This window comes from Echeneis naucrates, chromosome 16 (assembly GCF_900963305.1).
Source record: "Echeneis naucrates chromosome 16, fEcheNa1.1, whole genome shotgun sequence".
NCBI classification, from domain to species: domain Eukaryota; kingdom Metazoa; phylum Chordata; class Actinopteri; order Carangiformes; family Echeneidae; genus Echeneis; species Echeneis naucrates.
The window spans coordinates 7614571-7626483 of record NC_042526.1 but is presented as its reverse complement, the minus strand read 5'-3'; the positions used below and the strand labels follow the sequence as shown (position 1 = coordinate 7626483).

The following is an 11913-nucleotide window of genomic DNA, read 5'->3' as shown; positions in this document are numbered from 1 at the left end:
CTGCAGCGAGGGAGCTCTCTTTGTTGAGAGGTCAGCAGATCTGTTTTGTTTTTTTGTTCTTTGCTGCCACCATCTGGTTGTTTGTGGTGAGTACAATGTTCACACGTTTTTTTTTAATCCACGGGTGACATGATTTCGGCATGAGATGTGTGGCATGAAAAAAAAAAAAAAAAAAAAAATCACCAAAAAAAAACTAATTTTGGTGACGTGCTTAAACTTCAAAGACACATCAACTGATGGTTTTGTTTTGTATTTCAATGAAAGTGGGACAGCATGCACAAGCAAACAAAGGAATAAAATACATAACATAACATGCAACATCAATCAAATGTAAAGTTGGGCCTGCCAACAGATTTTTTTCACTATGCACAACAGGTGTAAATAGATGAAAAACAACATCAACAACAACAAAGGACAAATGCAAGTAGATGGGCTGTTGCTACAGTACAGAGCCAGCAGATGGAGGCATACAGTGTGATATCAGTAACAGGACATGGCCACCGAGGTGAAATGAACCGCCAGACTAAACCCACTTTACAGCACTTGATCATGACTACCTGGATGTTACTTCATTTCATCCTCCACATCAACAGTAATAAAAGACTTTTGTATTAATTTAGGCTGGTAATCGCAGAAGCAATGGCAGTAAAAGATGAGACACAGAGAGCTTCTGTCACCCCCAAATACTTGATCTATTCAGGTGAAGGTGAAGTCCTGAAGGCACACCATGTTACGATCAACAAAAAAAGATGGGAAGTACACTAATCTGTAGCATCGGTTGGGCTTCTACTCACTGCCAAAAGTTGATGTTTTGTGTATTGCAGATTTATAATCCACCACTTCATACTGGTAACGCTCTTAAGATACATATTTTCAGGACCTGCCTTTAAAATCCATACTTTTCTCTTTTATTTCATTTAAATAAAATATAACTCCGGGCCCCAAAACATCACAAAATATGAGGGACTGGGGGAAGGGAGTTCAAAACCTAGAATTAACCAGTACAATGACTAATAGACATCTAAGGTGAATATTACATTAGGCAAGGTCAATCCAGAGAAATTTTAAAAAAGCACATAAACATGACTGGATGAACTTTACGTGAGCGCAAATACAGTACACAAATATCCTTCCTGTGCTATCAAAAAGGCAAAGCAAACTTTCAATACTGCATGAACAGAGATGGTGTTTCAGTATATAGTCAATACAGGATAGTGTTAAAACAGAATACTGGTCTCTCTTTCCCTCATTAACAGTTCATCTGCACACCCTAGCAAACTGCCATTTCACTGATTTGTCCATTTGCAATCTATTTTTTGGAGGACCTGAGCTGTACCAAGTAGTCTGCATACAGTGCATCAATTACAGCCAAATACTGAGTATATACAGCACTAACTGTACATCATTGTCAAGTACATACTGTCATTTGTTTACTATTTGTAATGCATTTCGCTTGCATCTTTAAAATCTGCTTCTGTAGTCATGTTTGAAGATTTATATGTTTCAAGGCCATTTTACTGTCAGTTAGCTGCTGAACATAAATAAAAACAAGGTACAAGACAGGACTTCAACATGAAAAATCAATTAATGTAGTGTTAGTAAAAAAACTGTGCGCTACTGCAGTGAGTAAGGAGAGAGTAAGTGGTGTTTATGAGGATTAATAGTCTCTAATGGATGCTCCTTTGTGCATACTTTCTGAACTAGCTCGCTGGCTGTGAACTTTGACCCTACTGTAGGCTTGTACATTAGACTGGGTCGGGTGAACTACATCACAGTGTCAAGGCATAGCATGGCTCATCATGGCAGAAAACACGAAGTAGCACCTGATGGTCATAAAGAGGTTAAGGGCCTGCAATGGAAAACTACAAATACCTGTATGGTGAACTAAAATGAGACAGTGTTTTGAAATCAGATGTCATGTGGGGTATATCTGTTAAGTAAAGGCAGCACGAGAATGAAAACATGACAGAATACTGAGTCTGAAGAAATGCAGAAAAAACAAACAAAACAAAAAAAGTCCAACATGTGGATCCACAGTGGCCAGAACTTTGAAGGATTCCTCTCTGCTTCCACAATGAGGTGCAGGACAGGAACAGACAGGACAAGTCCAGACATGTCCTTTCATCTCATTCCAAAGGTCCAAAATGCTCATTACTTCATAACACCGTCTCTGGTTTGACATTCTGCAGCTGATCCAAATCTGAATCAACCTGCATCAACCATCATGTTGTTTCATTAGTCTGGTCTCTTCATTTAGAAATTTCAACATGTCACCTTTTCAATTCAGTTTAGCAGGACTATCCCTCTGCTGTACACCCTCAGGGACTTCCATGGGAAGCATTGTCAGATTAGGCGAAGCAGGCAGGCAGGGTCAGTGGGATGACTGGTTAGAACTGCAGCCTGGAGCACAGGGCTTCAGCTGTGGTAGCTGGGCAAAGCTGCCTGTTTCTGTGAGAGGCGCAAGAGCTCTTCCCTGATGGCCTTGATCAGGGAGGCAGAGGAGTGGGTAGGAGGAGATGTATCCAGGGGTGGTGGGGCTGACAGGTATCCCATCACAGGGGGATCTATGTGGGCAGGGGGCGCTGAAGGCTCTCTGATAGCACTTCTAGGCATCTGGAAGATAGAGGAGGATGAGTAGTCAGGACAGTCCAAGAACTGTAGGCAAGAAAGACAGGGAAAGAGAAGAAAAAGAGTATGAAAAATCTTGAAAATGGAAGAAATATATAGAGTGAACTTGAAGGAGCTATTAAGTGGTCAGAGATTTCTTTTAGTAAAGCACAGCATTATTAAAAAAAGGTATTAAAATATCTCTAATTAAACTGAAATGAATAAATCTACGGTTCACGCACTGTATCTTTTTCAGGCTCAGTCCTGGAGAAGTTGTCTTCATGGTAGTGGTTCCAGCCAATGCCTCCATTCTGGCCTGGCCCAGCCCTGACCCCTGCTGGGTAACCATTCATCCGGCTGGACAATCCCACCTGTGTAAGATGATGGAGTTGGGCACCTAACCACACACACACACACACACACAAACACAAGCAAATAGACACACACGATGCATGAGAGGCACAGCACAACACTCAACCCTCAGCAGCCCATCTCACTTTGATGCAATCATCATACTGGAACACTTTGTGCTGTGCTGCACTTCGTACGGTAAATGCCAAAATACATTTCTATTTCTCCATGTCACATGACTGCAGCAGCATCACGCCAACTCCTTTAATAATTTAAGACTAAGACAAGGCTCTTTCAGCTCGACAAGCTCTTGGGGTGAAGGTGTGTGCTGTATTAAGGAACAATGCTAAGGCCAACGTCCAAAAGAAATCTAAAATTATTTCCACGAACAATCATCCTGCATAAAGACAAAAAATTGGTTTTCAACCTTCAAGTGTTCTTGCTTCAAATGGGTGTCTTTACTGTTGAAAGTGTTGCATACTTAAGCAAGACAATGAGTCTTAATAATTATGGCTCATACAAACAGCCATAATTTAGTAATTATGGCTGTTTGTATGAGGATGTGTGTGCAGTTTCCACATGTACCTGTGGTCCCGCCCACTGGTCGTGGTCTGGCAGATGAGGGGAGCTCATCAGCGTACAAGCCCCTGCTGGAGTACAGGCTGTCTGGCTGGAGCTGCTCACCGTGCCCTGCTGTTTCTCCTGGTGGCAGGTAGCTGGAGCCAAGGCCCTGCCTGGATCACAAAGCAATTCAAAATCCATTCACTTATTTGCCATTTAATAAAATTGCTTAGTTTAAGTGTCTACATTTTCATGCTAACAGTAAATTATACAGAAAGTGTTATTTCCAAATCAGCATTTTCTCTTGGCAGAAGAGCAGCACATGTTACACATCTCACACGTAATAAATACAAAAACATGTTAGACAGCAGCTAATGTTGTTTTATTTCCAGCTGTTTAACCAAAGCTAGATCAGTCAGGCTTCCATCATCTAGAAAACAAATGAATGACCATCATTGAAAAAGCTGTTTAAATTTTTGGCTCTGAGCCTACAGAATTTCTGTGTCTGGTTTACTTTCAGTTTTCGGAGCCAGTTAACAGACCACTGCTTGGACCTGGTCCATTAAACCAATAAAATAAAAATGACTTTCTTTTTATTATTCATGAGGCCAAATGAACTCGCTGCACCTGAAGGAGAATACTGGTGAAGTGCCGGCAATCAGGCATCACAGATCAATATAAAATCATTTGGTTTTGGGAAGAAATAAACAAATGAACAGAAAATTTGGATATTTATTAATTTACACACAAACACATAAATTACACGGACTGCTCTACTAACCTTGGTGTCAGGGGTTGGGCTGAAGGAGGGGACATGCCCAGGTCAGTGAACCTCTGAGGGAGACAAAGAAAGACAGTTCAGAATAAAGTGAGTAAAACATTCAAATTCATCGTAAAAATAAAAACAATTAAAAAAGATTACAAGAGTCACTGTATGTATTTATTTAATTTAATTATCCTTTGGTATAATTAACTTCAAAATATTCAAAAATATGGCAGTGTTTTCATGGTATAACTACATGTAGCAAATATATTTACTTTTAAGATGGTTTGTGATGGATACTGATATGGATTTGTTAATTACAGCATAGGGTCAGTGTGATTGTGGTGGATATTTTTTATTTAATTTTTTTTACAGCTGACCTTTTACAGCATATGATAGCACTTAACCTGTACAAACAAAACCAAGAAATGTCCAATCTCTGTAGCTACCACAGAGAGAGCACCAGTGATGAATGTATCTTTAAAGCTGTAAAATGTATTTCAATAAGGATTCAAAAATGTTTAATTAACACAAGTACAGTCAAGCTACAGACAAGACAGTGTTGGATCATCATCTCAAGGCAACTCGTGATTTTTGTCATACATTGCCCACAATACTGCAAACTTTAGTTTAATTTTAGCTCAATTCACTACCCTTCAACATGAATTTCAAAGCAACAATTATGCTATAGATAACTTCTACTGCTTGTTATACATAGACAGTATCATGGTCTAAATATAAACTCAAGATTGTTCAACTGTGGATACTGTGCTCATTGTTCAAGTGTGTTATGTGAAACCAGCCTACACTGACAGGAGCTAATGCAGAAGAAGCATATGCAGGCTACATTACTGTAGAGCCTTAGGAGATGTAGAAAGCTGACAGGGGTTGTAAGGTCAGAGCTCTGTGGGGGTGACAGATGGAGGAATACTTAACTGATTAGTTTGCTAAGAGGACATGATTAAACTTGAAGCTATAGGCTTCATGCTGGGAACAAACTGAAAAGAAATCATTGAGAGAGGGAGGAGATAGTGAACTCAAAGGAGTCTACACGGGCTTGTTTACTGTTTGGGTTACTACAAATTTCAACAGGGACCCTCTTTCTTTTGGCCCTTCTTCAGATTATTGAAATGAACAGATGCACAACAGAAAACAGCTTATAGGATCTTCAACTAGCAAAAGCTTTAATGCAAGGGAGACGTTTTGAATACCTAGTTTTACTCAGTGTTGGTTAATGCTTTTTTGAAAGAATAGAAAAAACTGTTAGTGTAGATATAAGTGCCCGGGATAGCTACTTACACTAGGTAAAGGCCCAAGAGCTTGGTGGGAGGGTCCCCAAGGTCTGGGGCCCCGGCCAGGAGGGCTGGAGCCAGGGGGGTTGCTGCTGACCCCTGGAAGAGTGATTCCAGCTGTGCTGCCCTGAGAAGTGGGCGACACAAGGGCAAAGGCGTCGTCCAGCAGCGAGTGCATCTGCTGCCGTGCCTCCTCTATGGAGGGCTGAGGGGGCATGTAGGGCGGTGGGGGAGGGGCGTGACCTGGAGGAGAGGAAGTGGGACCCATGAAAACATCATCGGTAGGGGAGGGGCTCCTGTGAGGGGATCCTGGTCCTTGGTCAGGGTCCGACTGGAATAAATGTAAACATATTTACTTGAGGTTAGAGAGACCACACAGTAAAGTTTAGACTGCACGATGCTTCTGCTCTACTCACAACATAAGCCACATTGTTGACCCCAGGACACTTTCTATAAGCAGCATCACTGTCTTCAGTGATCAGGTGGTCTTTGTCTGCATCCATCAGGCCTCCATTCAACTGCTCTTTCATTCTTCGTTTGGGAGAGCGCCTCCCTCTACCACTGAGAAACAAATGGAGAAATGTTCATTTATTTATGAGAAAAGACAATCTCCTAGACTTCCATTTTCACAGGTTTTCTTTATTTGACAACTTTTCCTTTACAATACAGAGAAAGCTCACTGACCCAGAACTTGAGCCCTTACCTCTTCTTTGATTCCATGAAAATGGAGGGCATCTGAGCATCTGGAGCCAAGATCTTATCAATCTGTATCTGTGCTTTCTGATAGATGCGATCTTGGTCTTTCACATCTCCGAGGCCACTGGTCACGTCATCCATGGCGGGGAAGTCGTAGTGACCTTTTCTCTTGGCTCGCAGACGTATCTTGTTGCGATGATGTTCAATTTCTGACTTGTGTCTCAATGCTACCTGGATCTGATGAGAAAGTAATAAAATAGAATAAAAAAAATTAAAACCTGGCAGAAATATGAATAGATTAACCATGACTTAAAAAAAAAAAAATAATTAAGCTAGTTCCATTCCAACCACACAAGTGTGGATTTTCTTAAATCACAGTAAATTAAGACCATCATACTCCACAACTCATTCAACTTATGAAGACTGGCACAGTGCAGGCTACATTTAATATCTTGTAACAAAAACCAAATCAAATAAAACCAAACCATCTAAACTCTGGGAACAAATTTTGCCATCCAAGAAAGTCAAAAAACAAACCTCTTTGTTAATTTGGTTCGTGTCTGATAATTTTCCATTAATGGGAGGGCTGTGGAGTGGTGGGACCGGCATGGGCTGCATGGCAATAAGCTGAACTTTGTTGGGAAGTCTTCTGCTTGCGTCTGTGGCACGAGACATCCGGTCAACATGTTCAAAGATGGACGCTGATGACAGATGCTCATTTGTTCCATTCATAGGTGGAGGACCTGTGGAAGGAAGACAAGAAGTAGGTAAAACAGAGGTCATAATACAGCACACTGCAGCTGTTGATCTACTGTTAAAGAGTTCAACTAGGCGACAGAGCACAGGTGACATCTGTTTGAGAATCTCCATGGAACTTTTAGCTTCCTGGTGTACATGTTTACAGTGACAATGTGAAATGGACAAGGATTTTTATTTCAAACTTCTAGTAAAACAATGACTCTGCCTTTATTTGTGAAGTTACACTCTGAGTGACAGCTCTGTAGACAGTGATGGATGGCGAGAACAAGCCATAAACAAAGCTACCACAGAAACACACAGACACAGCTGCTGGGGGTCAAGCTTGAGGTCTACAGAGACAGACAAGGAGTGAACAAACTCTTACCAATTTTATTCTTGCCTGAAAACCACAACAGAAACAAAAGGGAGTTTTATTGACATTAGGAAAATCAAATGCAAGGACCTTATTAACCTTAAGCTAATAATGATAAAATAAGGATAAAAAGTTTAGTGAATTGAAAACTGGCTGCCAGTAAATGAAAGAGGCAAGTGAGTCATTAATGTAGATATATTTCCATGGCTGGTAGAAACTTCTCTTATCAAAAAGAAATGATTCTGGTGAACAGAGAATGCCCTGATCAAAATGCTCACTGAAATAACAAAAGGAAAGATGCTTCATTACATAATACAAAATATATCTCTTAGACAACCTTATTATAAACATCGTGTTAGAATGTATAAATATCTCAGACTGAGATTTATCATTAACAAAACAGAGACCATTCCTCTGTGGGTGCGTCAGGCTTAAGTCTGTGTGCCTGACTGCGTCTGGCTCCAGTATGGAGTCTGTGAGTGGCACTGAAGGCTTGAATCTATCAACAAGCTGTCAGATAGAGTAACTTCAGCAATTTCATCCCTTCCTATTCCCACTTCACTCCTTTCTCCCCGGACTTCTTTTGACCAGTGTGTAGAGTTTCTTCCAGGTGTTTCTTTTATTTTCAGTTTCCCTCTGTGATCGTTATGTCACTGTTTGGTGTAATGCTGCACTTTTCCCCAGTCTTTCTCAGCTTCATCTTCTCATATCTTCTCCCCTTGCTCTCAATCTGACCCCCTTGTCAATCACATCTTGTAAGCCTGAGTTGCTTTTTTTATCTGCACAATAAAACCGTTTCCACTTCCCCCCCCCCTTGGATTTGCTCTTTGTGTTTGGAGGACTGATGTGTGCGTTGCCAAAGTCACTTGCCATTTAAAACATTGATGGGAACCTTACGGGTCTGCTTGCTGTCGCTGGGCGTGGTGTGGGCTCTCAGATTATCCTCGGTGGATTCCCGTTCACTGGAACGGTCACTTACAACTGAGTCACCGTCTGATGGTGAGATCCTAGGTAAAAAAAAAACAAACAAACAAAAAAAAAACCAACCCACACACTTGCATGAATAATAGAAGTAGAAGAATTTACTTACTTGCTGAAATGCCATGCATAATCAAGAACAGTGTTTTTATGAAAAGGTGAAAGCTGGGAGTATTCTTCTAAGATGATTTCATTTGAGTAAAATAGGAAAGTATTTACAACAGAATAAACTCACAATCAATGCGTCCTGGCTGTTAATCAATGCATTAACCAGGGAGTGCTTTCTATCTGTGCTTTTCTCATAGAGAAGCTATTAACCCAAGCAACAGCTAGTTTCCTGGGAGGTTCTGGTAATGATGCACATATTCATGTGAAACCCAACTATAAATAAATTTGTTAAAACTATTGTGTCATGTACATTACTTTTAAGTGATCGAGCGCTACAGTAAAAATTAAAAATGCCACTTGCCTAAAATAAATAAATAAATAAATAAATAAAGTCTGCAAGAGCACATGAAGATTCCTCACTGTCTAGTGAATTAATAACTGATCAACTGAAGTAAGTGGAAGGAATGGGGTAAAAAACACAAGCTAAGTATCCTACACATTTCTGTCTTTCTTTGGCAATTTGGTGGGGAAAAGAAAGGTAGAAAGAGAAGAAAAAAAAAACAACAACCCCAACATACAACCAATTATTACTAATTCAGGGTGAATTTTTTTGTATATTTTTGTTCCAGGTTGTTACAACACAGCCTAGGCAGACACAATTTTGTGCAATTCAACATCTTTGATTACTCAAATAAATTTGGACCTAATGTTAACAGTTTTTCTGGCAAAATTCCTTCTGCTCTTTATCATCAGCAACACTGACCGTTCTCTCCTTCGGCCGCTGCGGGATGCCTTGGTAGAGGAAGCTGAGGTTTTGGATAAAGGTGTGGGGATCTCCCCATTCTCAGAGGGACTGAGGCCATCTTTAATGGATAGAGGAAGCGGACCAGAGCCTGGCCCTGGCGGGACAGGCTCCTGAATCACCATGACATCATCCTTACTCTGTTGGCCAAGATGCAGCTTGGCAAAGTCGAAGCCTTTCACACTGGGAGCCTGCAACTGAAAAGAGGAAAAGGAGTTTTTGGAAATAAAAAAATAAAAATAAAAAAAGATGGAAAAACAACTGTTTCAAAATAGGTAAATGAGAAACTGAGATAAGTTTAAAAGTAATATAAATACTTGCTTAATATTCAGTAAGAATGTTCCAGTTTGTAGATCAATAAAAATCAAATCTATTTCTGTGACATATTATATAACATATAATATAAATAAACTATAATTATATAAATAAACAGTATTTGCAGTATTGCAACAAAACTGCTTACAAGTGACAGCCAGATTGAGGGGAAAACTAGATTTTAGAGTTCATTCCCAGGTTGAGAGACTGTTGAATGGATGTCCAAGATGGAGACTCAGACAGACAGTCATTAATGAATAAAGAGAAAGACTGTGAGAAAGAGCAACAGGGATAAGAGATGCAGGGAGACATTGCTGTGCGCGCTCCTTTAAGGTGGTGGAGGACTGAGGGTGGTGAATGAAGTGAGACTATTTGAGTGTTAAGCCCACGGGACTTTCCAACAGCCAAAGAGAAAACAGAGGATGCCAGATCTCATTAATTTTCTTTCGTCCTATGACACTGAAATGTGGCTACATGGAAAAAGCAAAGTGACGTGACACGTTTCTGTTAATTCTCTGAATTATATGTACGCTTGCTGAGTTTATTGAAGCAAAATGTGTGGCTCAAAGAGGCTTGTTGGTATAAACCACCTAATCCAGTGCAATGATTGCCAGTATGAGACAGCTAATCCTGAAAGAGAGTATGTGTGCATGTTTTCCGTGTGCTACTCTCCACAGCATATAAATAAGGCATCAGTGAAAGGATAGCAGCTGAAAAAGCTGCAGCTGAAACAGTAAAAGCTGTTTCAGTATAATTAGCATAAAGGATGAACACATACCTAGTGATAACTTGGATGACTTATACATACTTATTACTGCTTAGTGTGGTCAACTTGAAGAACACTCACAACAAACAAGTGACAAGCAAAATTACATCTATAACTCTAACACAACACAAGATCTAAGACACAATAAGTCTTAAGTGAAATCTACCATAATAATAACAATATGTGGACATAACAATAATAACTAAGGACAGAAGAGTCATAATACCCACTAACACCAACAAGCGCTAGTCTCTATAGCTACCACACAGTATACCTCCTTCTTTGCTCTCTTCCCTCGAGACAACACCTTCACTTTCTCTTCTTTCTTCATCCCCCCTCTTTCCTTCTGCATTGCTTTGCTCCCTAGTCTTCTTTGCTCTTCTGGTGTCATTTTAATTTTCTGCTTATGTTTATCTTTGTCCTCCTCCTCCTCCTCCTCCTCCTCCTCTTCTTCTTCTTCCTCTTCTTCTTCTTCTTCTTCCTCCTCCTCCTCCTCCTCCTCCTCTTCTTCTTCTTCCTCTTCCTCACTCCTTATAGTCATTTTTCTCTGGGGAAGTGCTACCGGTCTCTAAGCATAAGCAATTGTGGATAGCATAAATACTTCTAGTGGTGATGTTGTTGAGTGTGACATCTGATATATTGTGAAAACTAAAAATCTGTCTTTAATATTGACTGCTGTTTTGTTTCTTTAATTAACTGTACAAGATTAAAAGCGTTATCGAACAATGGCTTCTGTTCACAACAAATATACACACACAATACGTTTCCACTACATCTCCAGTAAACCAGCAGACACTGCTCTGTACCTTCCCCCTTTGAATTTCCTTCTCTTCCTCCTCCTCCTCCTCCTCCTCCTCTCCTTCTTCTTCATACTCCTCCTCTCCCTCACTATACACTACATCCTTAGTTGAAGGGAATTTATGTGGAAGGGAGGTTCTTGACTCTCTGAATGATGTAGTAGACTGAGAGAAGAGGAGGGGTGTTAAGTGACATGGTTATTTAGGACAGAGAGGGAGGACTAATTGATTTTGCACTTTAGATTCAGTGCATTAAACTGATGCTATGGCTTCAATTCAATGCTAGGCTCAATCAAATAAATGCATGTGTTAGAGATAGAAAGTAAAAAAGTCAGGCAACTAAGGGGACAACACACACACACACACACACACACACACACACACACACACACACACACACACACACACACACACACACACACACACACACACACACACACACACAGTCACAAATGCTTACAAGCGCACACGCACTCACATGCATACACACACGAAAAACAGACAAGTTGTAATTTAGTATGCAAAAAAAGTATTTTAGGATTGGAATGGACGTTCTGTGTGCAACATCAGAGTGAACAAAGAAACAAGTCACTGGGAGCTGAGAGAATTACTCCTACCATACAGTAGAGCTTGTTACTCATAGCAAAGCAGATCATGCACATTTGTGCACAAATCCTTCATGTTTTCCTTGCATTAATGAAAGTACCTAAAACAGAAGCTAACTTTAAATTGTTTCACATATGATAGACATTGTGGCCTTTCTGTA

The 11913-nt window shown here is 40.3% G+C and overlaps 1 protein-coding gene across 1 annotated transcript in view; it reads right to left on the bottom strand.

Moving 5' to 3' along the window:
* Window positions 1-234: 234 nt before the first annotated feature.
* LOC115056978 (UPF0606 protein KIAA1549) overlaps window positions 235-11913 on the bottom strand; it is a 19296-nt gene continuing 7617 nt past the window's right edge. The window contains exons 10-19 of the mRNA XM_029523810.1: window positions 9231-9466; window positions 8279-8388; window positions 6808-7013; window positions 6278-6507; window positions 5991-6135; window positions 5582-5905; window positions 4301-4353; window positions 3544-3692; window positions 2850-3004; window positions 235-2655 (exon numbers count right to left, since the gene is read on the bottom strand). Of these exons, the coding sequence (XP_029379670.1) occupies window positions 2416-2655; window positions 2850-3004; window positions 3544-3692; window positions 4301-4353; window positions 5582-5905; window positions 5991-6135; window positions 6278-6507; window positions 6808-7013; window positions 8279-8388; window positions 9231-9466 (1848 nt within the window). The 3' untranslated portion in view covers window positions 235-2415. The remainder of the gene's footprint in view (window positions 2656-2849; window positions 3005-3543; window positions 3693-4300; window positions 4354-5581; window positions 5906-5990; window positions 6136-6277; window positions 6508-6807; window positions 7014-8278; window positions 8389-9230; window positions 9467-11913) is intronic.